General features: G+C 42.0%; 1 protein-coding gene across 12 annotated transcripts in view; it reads left to right on the top strand.

Moving 5' to 3' along the window:
* SMARCA2 (SWI/SNF related BAF chromatin remodeling complex subunit ATPase 2) overlaps positions 1-23,111 on the top strand; it is a 224,175-nt gene that overhangs the window by 184,252 nt on the left and 16,812 nt on the right. For 11 of the 12 annotated variants that reach the window (XM_082632252.1, XM_082632254.1, XM_082632256.1 and 8 more), the window contains 2 exons: positions 5,160-5,377; positions 13,696-13,749. In XM_082632252.1, the coding sequence (XP_082488378.1) occupies positions 5,160-5,377; positions 13,696-13,749 (272 nt within the window). The remainder of the gene's footprint in view (positions 1-5,159; positions 5,378-13,695; positions 13,750-23,111) is intronic. The other variant, XM_082632253.1, reaches the window with a different exon arrangement.

The raw sequence follows: 23,111 nt of genomic DNA, 5'->3' as shown, positions 1-23,111 counted from the left end.
GCCATGGCCGCGGAGCCTGCGCGTCCGGAGCCTGTGCTCCGCAGCGGGAGAGGCCACAGCGGTGAGAGGCCCGCGTACCGCAAAAAAAAAAAAAAAAAAATCTGTGTATAATTTATAGTCGGCCCTCTGCACCTGCAGGTCCTCTACACCCAACGTGGGATTCAACCAGCTGCAAATCATGTAGTGCTGTAGTACAATATTTACTATTGAAAACAATCAGTGTGTAAGTGGACCCGTGCAGTTCAAACCCATATGTTGTTCAAGGGTCAACCATACATCTGTTCTGGTTGGGTCCTGTAACTGGTGATTCTGTCCTGTTGATGATTCTTCTCTTGGGCTCTGTAATTGACAGCTCTTCCTGTAATTGACTGTGGAGTGGGGCTTTGTGAGGGCTCCCCCTTGTGGCCTCCTGACTCCATTTTCATGAGGCTTCCCTTTATTTTCACATGATAATCAAAAACTTAACAATTGTCCAGTTTCAGCTGTGGGTCTGAAATTCTGCATCCGGAAGTGCTACAGTCTTTATTAAACCGAGTGACTAAAATAATGTGGCGTTTTGATCAAGAGCTCCACGTTCAATTTTTTGTTGTTGTTAAATATTCCTATTATAAGAAAGTTTCTCATACAAGAAATCTTAAATTTTTCTTAAAAATTCCACTTATTGGTTGTTGTTGCTGCTGCTATTGCTCTGATTGTTTGGAGGTTCATTACCTGTATTATTTGCTTCCAGGTCTTAGCAGGGCTTGAGGGAGGTTTAATCTCCCTGAATACTGAAATCAAGTTTAGTGATCCGCAGGAAGCACTGGAATTGACATGTAATTAGCAACAATCCTGTCTTTACTGCTTAGCCCTCAGTTCTGTAACCCTCACCCCCAGCAGCATCCTGGTCTTCTTCTGGAATCCAATTAGAGTCCTAAAGGAGGAGGACCCCCAGAGGGGCGGGGGGAGGTGAGAGGGAAAGAGAGACCTTGTCGGGGGGCAGATATTTAAATTTAGAATACTAAATTTCACATTTCATATCCAAGAGATATCCCATGCATTGTCTAGAATTGCTCTCGAATTGCTCCTTTCATTTTTTCTTAAGATGATCTGTTCCACTGTAAAGGCTGTGCCGCACTGCTTGGTGGATTTGGAGATGCTGAGTGGAAAAGACAACCACAGTGAAACAATGCGCCCGGAGTTGGCTTGTGGCTTTTGTTTGCTTGTCCCTGTTTACCTATTCATAGTCATGGATCCGTTTTGCTGCTGCCTGGTATTGTGGAGTTACATACAATAGCACCCCACTATACCACAGGTTGAGAAGAGCAAAGATAATGCACACTTTCTGGACTGTTCATCTTTCACTAAAAGATGTAGTGTGTGTCAAGATGACAGAGGGGCACGGCTGGACCCACGTGCAGCTGATTCCCGGGTCTGCTGTGTGCTCTGTGAGCTGCAAAGTGTTTCCTTTAAAACAGCTAATCCTGCACGACCGTCTCCTGCATTTTGTTATCAGAACCTATACACACACACACACACACACACACACACACACACGCTGCTTTCTTAACTCATTGGGGAAAGAGCCACTCTGTATCTCATCCTTGCACATCCTGTGTCATGATCATGTATTCTTTAAAAAAAAAAAAAAAAAATTGAAAGAGAAAGAGAAGAAGGGGGGTGGGGGTGGAGAAGGTTGCCATCCAGTGGAGGAAGGAGTAATTCCCAGCTTCATTCAGGAAAAAACGCAGGCTGAAATATGCTTAACTATTTTAACTTGGCTGGGGATTTTTATCACCAGAAGGGTTTTTTCCTTAGTGGCATCGGGAGCCAAATGGGTGCCATGTGCCTTTAAGGGAAGAAGTGCCTCACCAAACTTCGCTGTAGTTGTGTCTCACCGTTTGGGTAGGGAAGGAAAGTGTTAATTTCTTATTTGTACACTTTTTTTCCCCCGACTTCCTTCCTATTCACTTCATTAAATCTAGAGGCAGTTCAGCATGGGAGCCGTCTGTATGTTGAATTAGGGCTCGCACTCTTGCGCAACACGTCACCAGTCGGAAACTGGGGGTTTGCTTCTGTGATTTATTTCAATATTGTGCTGGTAAAAGGTTTGGAAGGGAATTCTTTGTGGGGTAGTACTTGAGCATTGTGTAGCAAGTTTTGTGTGTGTGTCACTCGCCCCTAGCCCTGAGTGGTGTCAGTGAAGCCAGTTGAATAAATAATTTTTTAAAGAGGAGAATAGTTTAAAATTTTCCATGCATAATTTTACTTACAGGCAGGAGTAATCTTACTCCACTCGAAGTGCGAAAAGCACGGGGAAATATTTAGTGAATTGATTTCCATTAGAAAAAGACCCTTAGAAATCCCTGAACATAAAGCACTGCATATGGATGTGTTTGGGGTCTTTGGGGAGGAGGGAAGATGTTTTGTAATTCTCTGCATTCCTGCATAAAACCTTAATTTAAGGGGAATAATGGTCAGTACTTTGTGTGTTTCCTTATGATTCCAAAACCTAAATTTACTAAGAATCTGCACGTATTAACAATTGTAATAAAAATCGTTTCACTGGTTCTTTTTGCAGTTTGATTTGTTTTTGCTTCTTAGCTACTCCCAGATTTAGAGATTGAAAAGTCCAAATATCACAAGCTTATGCTTTGTTCCTTTTTTGCAAAATTAAGGGGGGGAGGAGGTAAAGTAGAAATATTCTTTTCACAACTTCCCCCTCATCATTTATCCCACAGAAAAGAAAAACAATGAAAAATTTTACAGCATGAAACTGAAAGTGAAGTGTCACAGTTGTTCGGGATTTTCTTTAAAGAGAATAACATACTGTATTAAAATATTTGAGAACATGCACATTGCTTTTACTTACATGCATTTAATGAAAAAGTCTTTTATCCAAGAAAAAAAAAAAATGCATCTTAGACTGCTCCAAAACCATGCAGCCTATTTTTTCAAGGCACTAAGATGAGCTTTAAAATACAAAAATAAAAAATAAATAAAAGCATACCTGGTTTTAATTTTTTTAAATAAATTTGAATATTAATTTGTTTTCTTATTGGCTTAATTGTTCAAATGCAAGTAAGAATCAGAAACCACCTGAGCTAAAATCTCTAATTCTGCTGCCTGGAATAATAAGGGGGAAAAAAATATGATAAGTAGTTGTCAATATTAAAACAGGCTGAAGGAGGAAGGCTTCGGGCCTTGTAGTGGGTAGAATGAAACAGCAGATTTGAGTATCCACAATCCTTTCAGTATTAAATTTTCAGTAAAATAAAATGACTTGTATATGAAAACATAGCCTTTCCCCAGCTCTCTTTTTTTTCCTGATCAGCTGATGAAGAGACTAGCAGCTCGCTGCTTTGCTGGCTTGTTAATTTTATCCCCACTAACTGTGATTTCCGATAGCCGGCCTGCTGATAGTGGTAAGGTAAATATCCTTTTTCGTTGCCGTCTTGAAGATTCAGTAGAACTACATCCCAGGCATGTGTAGGTGTGTAACACATCAAAAGCCGGTGTTCTCCGTATTTCTGTGTGTAACTGGGTGCTTGAGGAGAGCAGTACCATTAACTGTTGACAGCCTTGCATGCTGTATTTATTATTAGCATGTTCAGCCTCCAAGATTTGCGGGACAATTTCCTTTTCTTGATTTTCGCTTTAGCTGCAGTGTGTTTAGCTGTATAGTGGGTGTCCTGCTTTTAGGCAAATGAATATTAATGAAATAACGTGGAGCTTTTTTTTTTCTTTTTCTTTTTTCTTTTTCCTCATAACCCATCAGACCTTGCCTCCTTCATAGTGGTTATCATCTGAACACTGTAGGATCGTGATGGAAATTGTCTTTTGATTATTAAGGCCTAGGCTCAGACTGTCCCTTTAGGATTCTGTCTGTGTGCATGTTGCTTCTCTGGGGTTGCACGTTGGAAGATGTATAGAAAACCTTTTTTTTTTTTTTTTTTTTTTTAATCCCACTGGCATTTTTAACATGCCAGGTTGTTTTGTGTTCTGCACCAGGTTTTCTTCACAAAACCTTTCTTTTTCAGAAGGCATTGTACATAAGTGAAAGAAATTATGTCTGAGCTGTAATCACTCTTTATATTGATTGTTATACTCACATGATCATAAATATTAGCCATGTTTGGTGCTGTGGAGAAATGAAGGTAATTGCCTGATGATTAGAGCTCTTTTCAGCCACGAGACATACTGGAGGCAATATTGAGGGGCAGGAGGAAGAAATAACATCAGTTATTTTGTGTAAGAAACCAATCTCAAAATGTAATTTCAAGGTCTTTTTAAAAATCTTCCTTTCCATGGTCAAATTTTCTCTTATCTATTGTTGTTTTTTTCTTTGCAGTTTTTGTTTTGGGGTTTTCTTCCCTTTATTCTTCTTAAGTTTTGAGATTTACTAGGGGGAAAAAAAGTTTAAACTTCTGGGTCTGTCACATGGATCTTTTAGCCATTTATGAGCAGGTTTCTTTTTATACCTGGTTGTTTTTATAGCTATTTTATTATCTCTCTGCATTAGTGCTGCTGGCTCTGGTTTAAAGCAAGCGTTTGCAGGTAATTGGAAAAAAGTGTTTTTTGTTTGTGTGTGTGTTCTTGATCTGGATGATTTAAGTGCGTTTACCCAGGAATGTGGCTTTGTACTTCCTGTTTCCTTGTTTACTAATTGCTACCTTAGAAGAAAATCTGGATGGAATTTTGATTTTATGTTGTGAATCACAAATAAATTGATGTTAAACCTCAAAGAAGAGAAGATCAAAGCTTATATGATTGTAAGGATGTAGTCTTAGGGAAATTTCTTCTTCACTCCCCTTTTTTTGGTTTACCTTTTACCTTCTACAGTAATGAGACAATAAAGGTCTTTTTCTTATATTGAGCTGAAATGTCATTTGGTTTTAGTTATCTTCAAACACTTAAATATATAGATCTTTTCATATTTGTCACATTCTTTGCTATTAGTGTTTCGGGCCTTCACATATTTTGCTCATGAAACAGACTTGGGTTAAAGATGCATTTATCCAATATGGTGGTCTTCTATTTTTAATTCTTACTTCACTGATTACTGTTAACTTTTACTTTTTTGTTGTTGTTGTTAGTTTCATTTTATTCTACTTATGTAAATTGTTTTCTTTTCCGTATTCTCTTGTCTTGAATTTTTCTCCTTCGTTCCCTGTTAACAGGCCATTGAAGACGGCAATTTGGAAGAAATGGAAGAGGAAGTACGGCTTAAGAAGCGAAAAAGACGAAGAAATGTGGATAAAGATCCTGCAAAAGAAGATGTGGAAAAGGCCAAGAAGAGGAGAGGTCGCCCTCCAGCTGAGAAACTGTCACCAAATCCCCCTAAACTGACAAAGCAGATGAACGCTATCATTGATACTGTGATAAACTACAAAGACAGGTGAGCGTTTCATTCCTTCACCTCCATCATCTTCATCAAGACCACAGGTAACGCTGCCGGCAGAGCACGATTTATTAAGGTGTACACTGGGTTCCGGGCCCTTTCTACCTCCTGTTTGATGGTTTTTGCTCCAGAGGTATCAGTAAACTTGTACTCTATTCAGAGGGGCTGCTCTTGATATTTTGTGTGATATTTTACCAGGTGTTATTTAAGGTATTTGGAAATAGGCGTTTAGATGACAAAATTAAAGAAAAAAAAACCTAAGCTGGAGAAGGGTTCTTAAGGATTTCCAAAATACCATCACTGATGTGGAAGGATTGGAAAGAGAGTGAAATTATACCTTTAGATTGAGGTGTTAGAGGAGAAAAAGAGTCGTATCACATATTTAAGGTAAATGTTCATGCTAGGACTTTGTTTTAAGCCAAACCGATGCTTCCATCAAACATACCGTTCCTTCTTTCCTTCCAAGACACTTGAATTTCTGAGCACTTGTTCAAGCCATCTCCCTCTTTCTCATAACCCTACCTAGACAGGATGGTTTTTCAGCAGATTTCCCTCTTTTTCATGGAACTTTTCAATGTGAACTTTGAGAAATCTGTACTGGACACTATCCCCAGGCCATTTTTAAACAATACACAATTATTTGAAAACCAAAGTAAAGATGTTCTAGGGTGTCAGGCAGCCCTATATAGTTGATAAACTAGTTAGGCTACATTTTGGTCGGTTGATTTGAATTCTACTCAGTAATCATGTGATGCAGTTTTAATAGGAAGATGACATCTCATTTCAGTTGAAAAATTGAAATTTTTTTTCCTCTAAGTTACATAGTGGCATGAATCAATTTTTCGTTACCAAAAATTCTTGACATTAACTGGTGTTGCTCTATATAACTGGAATTGTTTACTACAGATAAGTTGTGCTTTTAGTTCTTCATGGTAATTTTAGTTGCATGTCTTCATATGAGGAAGAAAACCTCATCATGAAGATTAAGTAGTATAAAAAGCAAGAAACTTTTACTGGGGTTTTACTGATAGCTCCTTAGAGAAAATATAAAGACTTTTCAGAAATGGTGAAAGGGACATAGGAGCAGATGCGTGTGGAAGGGTCAGAATTTCTTGCTCCTCTCTACCTACCAGGTCTCTCAGGTTCCCTGCTTACTATTTTCACTATTATTTTCCTTTTTTTTTTTTTTAAGTCATTCTTTTTGAGCATTCTAAAGTGGCCACAAAGGGCAGCCCCATTACATTAGGTTTGGATAAGCTGTTCATTGGCACAGGGGAATGATAGTAATCTAGGAAGGAAAATTTGGCCACGAGATCATTCTTTGCCCAGGTGAACACGCAAACTTCCTTGTAAACCCGGAGTCAGTAATTCTCTCTGTCACGTTTCTGTTCCTCCCCAGCTGTACTGGTAGATTGGCTGGAAGAAGGAGTAGTTTCCAGGAAGCCAGGTTGGACAGTTAACACCTTATTTTATCAGCCCCTGGTGTAGAGAAAAATAAGCAGAGAGTATCACTCTGCACATACCTCTCACTTTTTGCCTTTGTCCCAGGAGAGTGAAAATGCCTGTGGCTTTGACCAGGTGTGCCTTGATATCTAACAGGCATTGTGTTCATTACCTGCTGAGTGGGCCTAGGGCTGCTGTAACATTGAGAAGAGCCAAGAAAGTCCTTGGAGATTTGGAAGCGAGGCCTTTTATGCCAGGTGATGGCTGTCTCCTCCTTTAATGGTGTAAAAGAAGTCACCAGTCAGTGGACCACGTACTGCCAACAGATGGTTTTATTTCATGTTTCTCTTTCTTTTTTCCTTTTTTTTTTTTTAAAGCAAACATCAAAGCTGGAGAGAGTTCTTATAAAAACATCAGGGTTTCCCCCCTTCCCCCTTTTTTGGAAAAACCTAAAAATCTGGCAGCACTCTACCTAGCCTTCCCTAAAGTAACAGTAGGAGTGGAACCCACACCCCAACCCGTTGCAGACTGTCTGCTCTAGGCGGCCACCATCCCCATCGCTCACTACCGTCCCTCCAATATGGAGTGTCAGTTGCCATTTATCATTGTGTTTTTCGCACCTGGCCCACTTCACTCCTTTATATCACCTGCTGGCTCCGTAGCCTTTTAGGTTTGTGATTTCCTGACGCACAGGGCTATGGGCTGATGACTTTTCCAGAACCCACCCCCCAATACAGAGTAGTATGAAGTTAGGTCTCTTTAACCTCAGCTAAGCATAGCACAGTAGTTGAAGCTCTTGTCTTGGTTTAACTACCTGCATTTGAATCCTATCTCTACCATTTACTACCTGTGGAGCAGCTGGGCAATTTACTTAAACTCCCTGATCCTCAGTTTTCCTAGTCCACAAAATGGAATGATTACTGTACCTGCCTCTAGAGGCGTTACGAAGATTTGATGAGTTAATACAGCTCTTTGAACAGTTTAATTATTAATAATCAGCCTTTCAGACAATTTATAGCAAATCAGGTAGGTGAATGGAGCTCTGAGCACTATAAAGAAAATGTCCTTGCTCATACGGCTTTCATACTGTTATTTCCAAAACCAGAAAACACAGCTTCACTGGGAATGATGACTGAGCATGTCTTTGCTTGTACTATAGGGAGAGGCTATTTAAATATTTCAACCTGCAGACACTGAATCGTTTGTTTGTTTTCCCCCTTTCTCTGGTTTTATTTATTTGTTTTACTTTTCCTGAAAGTACCCTGGTAAGGCCCATTCTATTACTGCCCACGTTTAGGTACTTCTGGGAAGTATGTTCTAAATTCTCCACTGCTACATGTTTCATGTATATTTCGTGTTAGTGATCCTCTAGAAAAAAAGCACTTACTCAGTTTATGTTTTTTATGTCTCTTACCAAATTTGGTGCTCAAGTAGGAGGTACTCAAATTAGGAGGGCCTTAATTAGATACATCATATTTTTGGTTGGTTTTAGAAATTGCTGCTGAGAAATGTACTTCGCCATGTGTTGAGATTTTTGCACCAGTAAAGTCAGTGACTAATATAGTAACTCAACCTACCTGTGAAAGAAGTACCACCTGGACTAACCTCCTTCCCATCACCTCAGTCAAATGTTACAGCTCTGACAGTCATGTACATTAGCAGCGTATTAAATAAGAACTGCCATCTATATTTAACTGATACATAAGAATTAATTAGCTCTTATGAGACAGTTTTTATTTTTTTCTCAAAGTTCTTGCATGATTCTGGGACAGATGTATTTTTATTGTTCAAAAAGAACTAGGATAATTTGTGTCTATTTATTGCCTTTGTTTTCAGTGCCAGTCTTAATTTTTTTTAGGGGGATGCTTTTAAAAACTGTGACCCCCTCTCCCCTCCTAGAGGCAATAATTCTGTGTGATTCACACATGTAAAATTTTTCTGCGGTCATCTCTACTAGAGGTAGCACGGATCTGTCGTTACTGTTCCCACCATTTTATTTCTCCAAATAGAAAACTTGATATGAAGTATTATTGGAAGGCTTTGTTTTGATTTGTTAAGCATGCTTGTGTAGAAGGCTTTTAAAATTATATTCTCCCTTTATATAATATTTAACCTAAGATCTTTTTTTTCTTGGAAAAGGGATTCATCCTAATTTGCATCTGTACCCTTTAAAATTGCCCCTGTGAAGAGATGGTGATGGTGAAAAAGCAGGGTCTGGGTTTGGTGGAGCTATTCCAAGTCTAGAGACATGGCTTATATATAGTTACTTGGATAAGGAGGGAGATTCCTAGCGGGAATTCTGAGTGTTAGAAGGGGTTTTAGCTCTACCTGGTCCAGCTTCCCAGATGTGTCCCCCTGCATCGCCTCTAGCAGACCATCATGTAACCTTGTGCGAACATGCCCAGCGTTAGCTCACCGTGTCAGGAAGCTGTTCGTGGCACCAAAGGACAGCTCTAAACACGACAGGCATTTCCTATATGAAAACAGACTCAGCCCTCTGACTTCTAGCTTTTGTTCTGCTTGGAACTTCAGAGTCAATCTGTTCTCATTCCAAGAAATGTCCTTTAAAATATTCATAAACGTATCTGCCTCAAGACATTCTCCTTCGGGTTGTAACACCTCACTTTGCTATCTGAGTGATGCCTGGACTTCCAGCCATCCCGGTCCCCCCCAACCCCGCCCCGCCCTTAGACACATTTTACTTTCTTAGTGTCCCATTGAAAACATAGCACCCAGAACTCCAGAGGTATTCTGATGGCGGCTAATTGCAGGACGGTTAGCCTCCTGCTCTGGACACCAAAATTCTGTTAACATAACTCAGGAGCGTGTTAACTTTTTTCACCAACCTTGACTCAGAGTTAACCCACGTAGAAAACACGACTTCTTGAAAAACTCCCTCTCCCGCAAAACATACACACAGTTCTTTTCTCACGTGAATGCTGCCAAGGTTAGCCTTCAGCTAAACCTCTGATTTCTTTTTATCCTGTATCGACTTACCCTTATATAGTTTCATCTTACTGATTTTTGTACCACCATTCTAGCCTATTGATGTAACACTGATTACTTTATGCCTTTTTTTAAAAAACAAAACGAAACCACGTTTACTTGTTTTCCTAAGTTGTTGTCACCTGAAGATTTTCTATAAGCTATTGCAAAGTAACTTCTAAAGGGCAAAGGACAGGTCTTCTCTAACACGCCCCTGAAAATCGCTTAAGGTTGACGTGCATTTGTTAATCAGCAATCTTTTTTTTTTTTTTTTTTTTTTTTTTTTGCGGTACGCGGGCCTCTCACTGTTGTGGCCTCTCCCGTTGCGGAGCACAGGCTCCGGGCGCGCAGGCTCAGCAGCCATGGCTCACAGGCCTAGCCTCTCCACGGCATGTGGGATCTTCCCGCACCGGGGCACGAACCCGTGTCCCCTGCATCGGCAGGCGGACTCTCAACCACTGCGCCACCAGGGAAGCCCTTAATCAGCAATCTTTAAAGGTGATGAACCGTCTGTGAACCCACACGACCATGCTGTCATGTCACCCACATTCATCTATCCTTTCTCAAGGTTATCAAAAAAAAGCTAAAACCAAGATATACCGTGTTTGTGGCCTCTCTAATCCATCAACCTAGAAACCCTGCCGAAAGGATGAAATGAGGTTAGCTTGCCGGGGCTTTTTCTAAGGGACCCCCTACCGGTACTTAATGATGTTATTTATCTTCTCTCTGTAGCCCTGTGGCACCTGAATAATTGCCTCTAAATTTTGACCAAGGGTCCACATCAAGCACAGCCGTCTCGAGTTTCCCTTCTCCTTTTGAAAGTGGGACATTTAGTCTTCTGATTCCATTTCTATTCTCTGTGATTTCTTAAAACATCATTAGCAAAAGCAATCTACACACTCTTTCAGGATGTAATTAGTTTGTGACTGGACACTTGAACTCATCTGAAGCTTCTTGATATGCTCTATCGACTCTCCTATCAGTAGCTTTTGTTCAACATTTATTATGCCTTGCTTTTCAAATCTGAGCGTCTGTTCATGTTCCCGAAGTGTCTGGAAACAATATGAGGAGGTTATCGTCACCTCCTCCCCCTCTGATAGCTGTGTGAAGACCAGCAGGAGTGTCCTGCGCGGATGGGCCCCGCTGTCTGCAGAGGGTCTGGACTTCAGGTGCAGCTCTGAGGATGGACAAGGGAAGCAGCGGGGAGGCGGGAGATACCTGCCTGACCCTGGCACACAGTGGGGCGGCCGGGGTGGCCAGACGGCTCCTCCCTCCCTGATACCTGATGCCTTTCAGGCTCTGCTGTCTTCCCGGAGGCTAGACTGTCTTCTTCTTGCCCCTCATTTTAAGAGACACTGATGACCTCCCTAGGAATGGTGGAAGGTCTCAGCTTCTTCTGAATCTTAGCTCTCCCCACAATGTAGAAAATCATTCATTGATCCTGGAAATATTCACTGCATGATTCCCCCCTTCTTTCCAGCCCTGAGGGCCAGAGGGTAAAAAAAGACTCACGGTACTTACCTCCACTAGCTCGCCATGTGGTAGAGGAGATAGCGCGGATAGTACTGAACAGGCAGGTGGCCTGGGAGATTCAGGGAAGGCGGGGTCACCTGAGCCCCTTATATAAGAATATAATAACATTATCTTGAGTTTATGGTCTCTTTTGGGGGGGGGAATCTATATTTATTTATTTATTTATTATATATTTATATATATGATAGATATATTTATATATATGATATATATATACGATATATATATCATATATATATATTTATATATATATGATATATATATATATATCACTATCACTGCATTTACCTGGGAAAAGTGAGCCGGCATTTTACCCCGTTACATTATAGTACCTTTCTAAGGACTTGGGAATACTGCAAACCTAAGGACTAAGTGTACTTGTTTAATTCGTGTACACAAATTCCTATATACAGATGGAAAGTCATTTGTAGCATTCCCCTCGTTTCGAGTAAGGCTGAGGTACTGTCTTAAAGGCCCACATATAGTCAACCCATATTCCAGAAGGGATGGGCTGTTACTTTAAAAAGCTGCCTTTTCTTATTCCAATATTATCTCCCCAAAGTGCTGTATCTGAAGCGTATTTAGGTATTTGTGATGTCGAAGGCTTTCCCTCAGTTATCATCATCCTGAGTCTTCCATCCAAGATGGCCTAATCACACCAGTGTTCACACTGTCTTTTTAAAATTGATTTGTAGTAACATACGTTTTGAAAGCCAAATCCATACCATCCTTTAATATGCTTTTTTGTTGTGTTTGTACTTTTTTTTTCAGTCAGATTGCTGACCCATGTAGGTCTGTCCCCACATACTCCTTATCAGAATCGTTGGAAAGCATTCTGTTGGAATTTCCTTTGATCAGAGCCTTCCTTCCCTGATGAGGTGTAATCCCTGTTAGTGTCAGATCATAGAACCATGCCCACCTCTCTCTCCAAAGTATTTGCAGTATGTCCCGTAACGTGTCTACAGAATGGTCTTCACAATTACACATTCTGAGACAACACGGTCTATTTCAGCTATGGTATCCCTTTGGTTAACACCGTCATCACCTCAGGGTCCCCAGTGTGTTGGGAGAAAAGTGGTCCCAATTCTGTGCCTTATTCCTAACACACCCTTACATACAGAGTTTCCCTCAGCATTTCTCCCAGGCCCCCCGCCGCTTCAGTGTCCTCACCCACTGTCTGCGTCAGGTCCTTTACCATCATCGCCGGCCATGCTTGGACGGCTGCATGCTGTCTGCTCCTCCTCCTGCCTCTGATTCATGGATCCCCTCTTGTCAGTGGTTACTTAAGAACTTTCAGTAGCTTCTTATTGCCTACCCGATAGCGACCAGACTTCTTACCGTGGGAAAGATAGTCTTCCACAACCTGGCCCTAGAACCTTCCCAACTTCCTCTTCCAACGTGCAACTCTCCCTTGTATGTCAGACGTTCCACCCGATTCTCTGCTTTTCCAATATCGCCTGTACTTTTCACCTCGCCACTCCTGGATTTACGCTTTGCGCCTTCTGTAGTGTCTCCCGCTCTCCCAGGGCACAGTGGGTAAGGTCTCTGAGGGGGGATGTGTAAGTGGCCAGACGTGGGCTGTGTATGCCAATGGCACCGTCTTTGCCTGGAGTAAGACCTAGAGGGGGTGGAGGGATTTCCCAGGGCGCGACACCCGTCTCAACCGCTTCTCTGCCACCACGCAAAGGAACGCCAGCGGTGCAGTTGCAAAATCCTCAATGGAAGAGGCTTCCCTAGAGGCCTGGAGAAGGAAGGGCCAGAGACCTCACGTGGCGGTTGTCATTTCCAGTTGAAGATCATTAACTTGGTGATGTGTTGGAAAAGAATGGAGGTCTGGGAAGGAGAGCTGACTACCTAGATGGTGTGCAGAAACCAAGTTAGGCTGTGGTTCGATGCACCCTCTGTGTGCTGGCTGCTGTAACCAAGTACAGTATCCCATTTAGGGTTCACAGCCATTTTCCGAGGTAAGTATCATCTCAGAATGGGACCACTTTTCCCATTTCACAAGTGAGAAGCTAGACTCGCATAGGCTGAAGCTACTCCATTCCTAAGGTCAACCCCTACCCCCGGCAAGCAAACGCTGCCTGTCCTCCACTGCTTCTAGAACAACGGGTGGAAACGTGTGGAGGGAAATGAGACCGGAGTAACAGGTATTTACGCATCCAGGAGAAGCAGGAAACGTCCCCAGTAATCTTCCCAACAATCCCCCGAGGTTGGCGAGGCAGGTAGGTGAGGAGACTTGAAGCTTGGAGCGTGAGATGAATTACCCGAGGTCACCAGCCTAAGAGGAAGGAGCCGGGCTGGGACGAGGACCCAGGTCTTCTGACTCTAGTGTTCTTTCTACTCTACCACAGGTGTAACGTGGAGAAGGTGCCCAGTAATTCTCAGTTGGAAATAGAAGGAAACAGGTCAGGATCTGTCTTGTATTCCCGGGTCTCTAAATACAGGTATCCCTTGGTCCACCAAACAGAGTGATTCCTAAAGACTCGGCCTTTGGAAGCAAATTTCTCCAGTGGCCTCCTGACCACCCCTCCTTGGAGTGGGAGATGGAGGCACAGATATTCTCCAACACCTGTCTCGTGGCTTTTGATGTTTTTTGTGCTGTGTTTTAATTTGGGCGTGTCCATCCTGTAGCCGCACTCCTTACAAAGGCATCAGGAGCCGCCACTGAGCAGGACGGTACCCCCAGCATCACTCAGCCATGGGTTTCTGTTGCTTTCCCCCGCCACTTCCAGCGCAGCTTCTGTCTTACGTCCCACGGGCCACTTAACTCCGTGCTGGCTTGGTTCTGAAGCTTACTGAGAAGCACCTGGGGTGCCGCGTGCGCGTGCCTGCCCTGTCTGACGTTGTGGAGTCAGTCACATGTGCGGAGGGTCTGCGCACCAGGTGGGGTTCAAGGCATGACTTCTGGGCTTACCTGTCCTGTACAGTCTTAAGCATCCTCGGGCAGCTTGTTTAACCTTTGTGTGCCTCTGCTTCTGTCGAGTGGGAAGCAGAAGTGTTTTTTTCCTAGAGATTTTGCGACACTGAGATGATGATAGTTGAGACGGAAAGAGGGATGTGCGTGCTTTGTCAGGGTTAGGCGTTGTTATTAGTATACTGAGAATAACATTTCTTTCCCCCTTTTGGTCAGCCTGTACTTTAAAAAAAATATCGATACAGTACTTTGCCATCCATATTCCACTTTTGTCAATTGACTTAATGACGTCCTTTATGGCACTTCTTTCCCCACTAGTATAGGATCCAATCTAGGGCCAGGAGGCAAAAGAACTGAAGCTGTGTCCTGTATTTCAGAATAAATACCATCACCAGTTGTGGCCTTCCCTTTTATATAGGGAGATTAAACGTGGGGTGATTTGTACCCACCCATATCTGTGCAGAGGTGAAACTGGTGGGCAGGACTGTCAGTTTTGGGTATTTCTTATTGTAAACAGTGAGCAATCCTGGAAGCCAGACACACAAACCATGCTGTGTACTAAGAGTCATCAGGAATGGTGTTCTGTTTTTGCCATTACAAGAAAGAACTCAGTCTGGATTCGAATTTCGGAACTGAAACAAGAAACACTTAACTTTTGGGGGCTTGAAATAATGAACTAACAGGGTAAATCTTTCCAACTCAACCATGTAGAAAGGAGGCTTTATGGTCTAAAAGGCATGATATGGTCTAAAAGGCATGATACAGGCTAAACGCCCAGTGCAGTGAACAAGGACAGGCATAAGCTCCTTCACCCCATATCCCCTCTTCCATCAAAATAATCATGTGACCATGAAAAGTGGATTAATATCTTTAAAGGGTGTTAAGAGCCCCCAGTGTCATGCCTCGGCTTTCTGAGGAGATGATATGACCATATGTAGTTAGGATCCAGATAAATCCTTTTACCGAAGACACATTTAAACTGCAATTTCCAGAGGCATAGAAGGGGCTTGATGTTTGCTTCCTCAGGACTCTGCGGAGTCTGTCTGGTCCCATACTGTCACATATGCTTCTTCTCCCCAGAAACCCGAGTTTAAGACACGTTGTTCAGAGCCTGCCTTATGATTAATTTTTAAACATTCTTTAAAAAAAATCCCTCCATATGTTCAAAAGCACTGAGATTTTCTATGTGTCAGTCTCTGTGTAAGTATTGAGAATGGGGGGCGGGTGGGGGGGATGAGTAAAATGGAACATGCCTTAAAGCGTAGTTGGAAAGAGTTACATAAAGCAATAACGCGCATCTATGGTATGAATCAAGTGCACGTGCCAGGTGGGAGGGTAGGAAGGGGGAAAGTAAAGTCAGTCGGTGGCTTGTGGGAGGAGTAGAAATCCCCCAAGCAGCTGGGGGGGTGGGCGGAGGCAGCCAAGGTGCTGAGACCCATGTGTGTAGGCGGCCAGGGAGGAGGTATGGAAAAGCAGCACCCCTTCTAGAGACCACACGTCTCTCAGTATGACTGGGTCCTCAGGTGCAAGGGAAGAGGGGCATAGCATCGGACATGGCGATGGGGGTGAAGGCAAGAGAACACGTACTCAGAGAGAGGTATGACTGACAGGACTTAGGGCAGACCAGATGTGAGAGATGGAGGAGAACTTTTGAAGGATAACTCCTGGTTCTCTGTCCTGAGTGGTAAGTGAAATTTACATTTACAGAAATATGGCTGAAAAGAAAGGGCATGTGGTACCCAGCCGTACATACTCCATCCCAGGAAATCTAAATTCCCTCCATGGCTATTAACAGCCCTTAATGTCATGATTATGTTGTTAGTATTGACTGTCCCTTCAGGACCGGCTAAGAAGCTCTTATAGTCAAAATTTAGTTTTAGCAACATCGGCACCAGACATTCGGCATTTCTTTTTTTTTTTTTTTTTTTTTTTTTGCGGTACGCGGGCCTCTCACTGTTGTGGCCTCTCCCGCTGCAGAGCACAGGCTCCGGACGCGCAGGCTCAGCGGCCATGGCTCACGGGCCCAGCCGCTCCGCGGCATGTGGGATCTTCCCAGACCGGGGCACGAACCCGTGTCTCCTGCATCGGCAGGCAGACTCTCAACCACTGCGCCACCAGGGAAGCCCCCAATCGGCATTTCTTTAAGTGGAGGAGGGAGGCCGTGACCAGATCTCAGGCTCAAGCCCCTTTGCATTTAATTAGATTACAGAGAAATTGCCATGAAATACAAGTGTGACCAAGTGGATACACTTAGAGAATCTTAGTTCTAGGCGAAGAGCCTTTCTTCATTGATTCTGTTTGGATACTTAGGGCTCAGCGACAGGGTTGGCAGTCTGTCTTGTGTACTAGCAGCGTGGGGAAGTCAGAACCTCAATTGATGTCCAGGGTGACGCTTCCCCAGAGTGTGGTCCTCAAACTCTCGTCCTGGAGCTTCTTGGAGAATTCCCAGCGTGGTTAGAGGCTCTGGGAAGTTTTGTGTAAAGTAGCTTGCTGAACTTCGTCTAACCCAGCATTCCCCAAACTCATCTGACCAGTGAAGCCCCCTTTTCAGGGAACACTATTAATTAAAAAATCCATTAAGCTCATGTTTCCTGGAGCACATATTGGGAAATGCTGACTTAGAGCTCAGAAGTTGCACTTAGTCCAGAGAGAATCAGCTCAGGGAAGTGTGGATTCTAGAACTTTATTTTGTCCTTCTTAAAAGTATTGATACTTTCAGATGTGTACTGGAATAAGCTGCTTTGACTCCTAGTGACTTGACACTAATGATGCTCAGCCAATTTTACCCACACACAGCAGGTGGGCAGCCCACAAATAAATGTGGTCCATCTGCTTTCTGAGGCCCAGAAAGCCTCCCCGAGGCTTCCAGCATCAGCGTGGCCCAGGAGCCCAGGGTCTCTGCCTCTCAAAGCTTCAGGACAAGCAGCATAAATGACCTCTCTCTGAGGGAGGGGAAGCAGTCCCAGCTGGAAACAGCAAAACTGATTTTCTTACAGGGCTGATAAAAACTCTTCATAACCTCTCTGTCTTTTGATTTAGAAATGGATTGCTCTGAAAGAGGGCAGTTATTTGGGCATAAATGTTCTTGTGTATTCATGGGGAAAATATCTGCCTTGTTCCTTTAGAATCACACCTCATATGTCTTCCTTAAGAATTTCCTAAAACGGCCATTATAGGAAAAAGCAGCACTCAGGGTGCCTGCTACGACACACACACCCCTTTGACAAAGTGGCATTTGGGATTTGCAGCCCAGGTGGAGAGACATTTGATTTTGTTTACCTGCAAAAGCTTTGTGATTTTGAGTTTGATCACGATTCAGCCAAAAGCTCTGAAGCCTTTTTTTAACATTACGAAGTTAGAGACCCAGGGAAAGACCAAAGGACAGAACATTCAGTGGAAGGGAAGGTGTGTCCTTACCTTTTGAAAGGAAGGCATCCTCTGAGTCACTTCCGGGTCTCCAAGATGAGGTGACAAAAGCTGATGAAACGGCGTGACCAATGTGTCTATCACATTGAGACAGGTGGACAGTTAGGATTCTGTACCTCTACCTGCTATGATGAAGTGTCGAGTGAGAAAAAGAGAAGAATCTAGGTTTCCCGAGTCAGTATTTCTAAAAAGTCAAGTGATAGGTGATGTCTTCTCAGTCATCTCCTCAAAATGCTTGTCTAAATAAACAAGTAAATAACAGTACTCTCTGAATCTCATGTCCAGGTGATCACCTCTGATTTGCAGTCATAAGTTCAGTGAGAGAATTCTGAAGGAATAAATAGGAACTTCATACAGTAGATTCTGTTGGTTGTAATATAGTAAACAAAAAATTTGTGGAATTATTGTTCTATTATTCTATTTATTTGGCTTTATATGGGAGAGTTAAAAGGTGCCAGTTGATGAACTGTGCTGTTTATGGTGATGTAAATAAAGGTCGGTCATATGCCCCTCAGACGACATTTTTCTGGGAAAAATCAAATTAGATTTTTGACTTATAGCATGTTTTCAAAGAAGGTAACCCATAAGAGTGTTTGAGGCCTACTTTATTTATGGATGACAGTATGGTTCCAAATTACATTAGATTGTAAATCTTCATTTTGTTGAACAAGAGTACCTTATTATTAATGTTTATTCTCTGGCATTTCTCCTCCTGGTCCTTAGTTCTTGCCCTTTTAAAAACCTAGTTGAATGTGTATTGCATTTACAATTTGATACCCTGCGGGGGTTTTTTTTCCCCATTGAATGTCATAATGAGCATTTTTTCTGTTTTTTAAGGCACATACTTTAAAAATACATAATTTTAGATTCTAGCCTTCCATTACTTATTTTCTTCCCCCAATTGTTTAACATTTTGGCTGCCTTAAATTATTTTAAATAATGCTGTGATGAACATCTTTACATGTCCATATAAAATATATATATATCTTTATCCATATTCCAGCCTAGAGTAGATTACCAATAGCAAAACCATACATCAGAGTGTGATTACATTCAAGACTGTTGTTAAAGCCTTGCTGCTTTTCTTATTGAGCTGAGCAAGCCCTTTAAGCCTCCTAACATGGGGGCATTTACCTTGCATAAACCTGATGTAACCTCATTTTGGTTGATAACTCAGGCACATTAGATACCTAGTCCTTAACACAACCCTTGGGGTGATTTTTACAGCTATCCATCCCATATCAAAAGCAAGTCAACCCACATCCCATTCTGTTTTGCTGTTACATCCTATATGCTTCAAGAAGTTGGGAAGTCAGATTTCCAAGCTTGTTAGGAGTTGTCAGTATTGTCAGTCAATACTCAGTAAGACTCAGATGAGAGACCTCAGTAGAGAATGCAGAGTGCGGGTACTCTGACACCTATTCTGTGACTGGCTTAGGTTTCTGGGGGCTTTCTAGATATGCAGGGTGCTACTCAGGTCTAAGTGCATTTTGAAATGGTATTTTTTAAACCCTATAGGAATCTGACCCTGAAAAAAAGACACGTATTCACCTACTGCCCTCCAGTGCTGACCCAATTTTTATGGGGTTTTTTCCCAAAATGATTTCCTATGTTTGATTCCTTTAGGACTGCAATAATTTTCTGTAAAACGTTTCCAACTACAAATGGGTGTTCTAAATCATGACGTCATTTCCTTAAGGAGGCAAGATAACCACATTTTTATATTCATTAACTAACATAAACAAAACCCATGTCAGCTTTAGTGAAGATCACTTTTCCAGGAGTATCCATTAGGAGTTCTTGTCAACAGATCAGCTTTGGCAGGTAAAAAAGACAAATCATAAAGCAGCCAAAAAACAAACAAAAAAAGGACTCTCAACCAATATTATGAAAGACATACTGGCCAGCATTTTAAAGGAATAGGTTTCTAAGCTACTATTACAGTCTTATGCACTCTTCCAGCTTTACCTGAACTGTAATCAAAGGTAGAGCTGATACTTATGTGATATTTATAATGTCTGTAGTCATCATTTTAAAGTCACAGTAGTATAGATGTGAAATTCTTGCCATTCGGTTTGTGGAGGTAATGGGAGAAAAATTGGTTCCCAGATGAAGCATAGCAAAGCAGATTTCGTGTGTGTGTGTGTGTGTGTGTGTGTGTGTGTAAGCTCTACATGCAGGGTTTGCAAACCACCATTAACGTAGTGGCATGTAGGGCTTTTCCATCACATACACCATGACAGCATAGCCAGGTGTCCCTTTGCCCTTTTGTCTCTGTGGAGAGGAAATGTGTTTGCCCACCAGCACTTGCAAACTCTGTTAAGTGCAGTGGGTTCCTGTATATTTGTATTGTAGGTTATTCTCCTCGGCCCCAACACCCTACATCTTATCAGGGTCACGTTTCTCATTGTGATAGATCCTTGTATGAAATAGGTCTGAAATCAGACCATTTTGGAGGAGGGGGACAGGTATCACTTTTGTCATGGCAGACAGCACACTTTGAAATAACAATTTATACTTAGGCCTTAAATGTGTAAAATGACATAATGGAAAATACCTTGGGGGTAAGGATAAGCATTTCAACAGAAACGGAACACCTTTGGCAAACCATTGTACAATTAGTCCATTGTTCTGTACTTAAAAAAAAAAAAAACTTCCTGGCAGTGAAAAACAAGTATTTGAAAAGGTATAATGAAAAAGCATTTGTGTAGCTTAAGTTTGAGAAAGAAATGCCAAGAATGCAAATCTCTGTCAGGCTGCTTCACTTCCTTTTTCTTATTTACCTTTTTTTTTTTAACCTTTAATTTAGGGAAAAAATAAGTTACTGTAGCAACATTAGCAAGTGGTCCCGCTACCTCAGCGCATTCTGTAGCTTATATAAAAGCTGGATGTCCTCCAGGACCACCTGACTTTTCCTGCCCAGGGTCGCCATCAGAACTATCCCCTCTAACAGAGATGGGGGAGGGGTTTTGACTGCATGTAAAGTGTTCCCACACTCTGTGGAGGAGAGAAAAAAAAAACAGCATGCATAGAATTAAGTTCTGAGCAGCCAGGTACCAGGAGTTGTTTAATATTGAGGAAAGTTGGTTTAATATTGAGGAAAACGTCTTCCTTTTTTTTTTTTTTTTTTTTTTGGAGGAAGGGTTCTTGATCCTGAGTGGATAATGGAATATTTGAAGGGAGAAAAGTATAGAGAACATTCTAACCGTGGAGTGAGAGGTGGGTCAAGCCTGGAGACTTGGGATTTGTGATAAAGGGGGGATTGGCCATGGTACTTGGGGGTACACAGGCGAGAGACTATTCCGACCAGAAGAGTCAAGTCAGCAGTACAGTCAGGGTTTAGAGAGGAGGAGCCAAGGAAGGCTTCGAAATCCAGACCGAGGTGTTTGAATGGAGATGGTTCCAGTGGAACCACGAGAAGACTTCCTTACGTGGCATCCAAGTCCTCCTTCAGCTCAGGCCATTGGTTCTTAGCAGGGGGAATAAAGGAAGTGAGATGGGAATATGAAGCCACGGAGCCTTTATTTTTAAAACCGAATAAATTTATGTCATTTTACAGTATTGGCCCTGAGTCTCAGAACATTCAGCTCTCTCCTATGTGAGCACAGATAACTCTGGACTTGTCTCCTTATAGGGTCTAGAATTTCTACGTCCTAAGAACAGGACATCAGACCAAGACTGTTTCAGCCATTTTGCCCCTGTTGGAAAGAGCTCTATCACATTCTCAGTGCAAACTGCTTATTTCTTATTTCACCAGTAGCACAGATGAAATGAAGAGTAGGTCCATCACAGGTGTACAAAGCAAAGATGTACTTGTGATCCGTCAATAGAAAAATGACACCATCTGTTGGCAATGCAGAAAATGACACTGAAGATGTCATTGAGGGTCAGGTGTTAAATCCAGAATCACAAAGAGGTCTGACTCTCTGTTGCTAGGGTATAAAGAATGCTAATTATAAAGAAGTCACTGATACAAATAGAAAAATGAATGTCTATAAATTCCTCTTATGGCCTTTCAGAGATTCATTTACAGACTGGTGAAATGTTTGTGTATTTAAGTCTCAGAATGGGAGAAAGAAAAACAGACCAGAGATTGTGGCCCTATGTTGAAGGTGATAGCAGATGAAACAGTTTTTGTCATTACTGTGTGGTAGAGTTTATGGCGGTATAAATGCATTTCTCAACCTGGAAGGGGTGGGGTGGGGGGGTAGGGGTGGCAGAGGGTAAGAGAACACCTTGGTTCTTGCCATGATAATCTTAAAATCCAGTTTCCTATTAAACTGCAGTCTTCTTATGCCTCTTGTGTTGGCCCCTGGTTTTAGTATTCATGAGGCCCACATATGCATTAAAAAATAAAATAAAACAAAACACTGACCCAGCATCACAGAAAAACTGGCCCATCCCTTTGACAGGGTTTTCGGTTAATTTATGCAGGCCCCTTTGCACTTCAGCATTTTCCCCACTGGTTGCTAGGCAACCATTTGAGTTACTGCGCATGCCTTTTTTATGATAAGTGTCATTATGATTATTTTTTAATTATATGACTGGGACTACAGATTAAAACAGCATATTGTCACTCATCCTCTGCCGCTGCTTCTAGCATTCTCACACACTCCTAGAATCACCTTCCAGAATTTACCTGGCAGCGATTTATGGGGGGTTTTTTTGTTTTGTTTTGTTTTTAATATTTCTGCCTTCACAAAGGAAGTAGAGATGACATCATAAGGGGAAGGAGATTTTTGTGAAAAATGACTGTACTGTATCTCCCGAGCTGTTATTGATCTGGATAGGCTGAGTCAGATATTAGGGTCCTGAACCTAAATTATGAATATCTGGTTCCTTTGACCATGTCTGCTTCTAACATTAAGTGATGTTAAATGCTTACATTGCTTTATAGTCTGTTTCTCAAAGTTACAAAATGCTAAGCGTTCGTTGCTATTAAATGTGCTTTCAAGTAAAGCTACCATGAATTTGCGGGGAGGGTATAGCACTGACCCCAGAAACGTGAGGCAGCCACACTTGCTAAATATGTTTGTTCTTTTCAGCACAAATGACTCCATACACACAAAATGAAGTTAGGCAAGATGAAGGGGTTCCACTGGCAAATAATCATAAAGGTTTGTGTAGTTCACAGTGTGGAAAAATGCCCCAAGAGGAGTAAGACTGAAAAGATAGACAGTCCCTGGTACATACGAAAGCTTTTCATTTGAGTTTCCAGAGTATATTCTAACATTATTTTCTGAATATAAAGTGGATTTGAAAACAAAGGGATATGGAAATAAAGTCAGTATATTTTTTTAACCAACTCAATTACTACTCATTTAGAAATGGAATTTTGGGTGGAATGGGACACTTTAAACATTTGTATCAAACTGAAGAGAGGTTCACTCTGAAAGAGAAATCCACAGTGGCCTTCCCATATGTATG

The sequence above is a fragment of the Mesoplodon mirus genome, assembly GCF_964341445.2.
Source record: "Mesoplodon mirus genome assembly, chromosome: 1".
Lineage (NCBI taxonomy): Eukaryota > Metazoa > Chordata > Mammalia > Artiodactyla > Ziphiidae > Mesoplodon > Mesoplodon mirus.
This window is presented reverse-complemented; position numbering and strand designations above follow the sequence as displayed.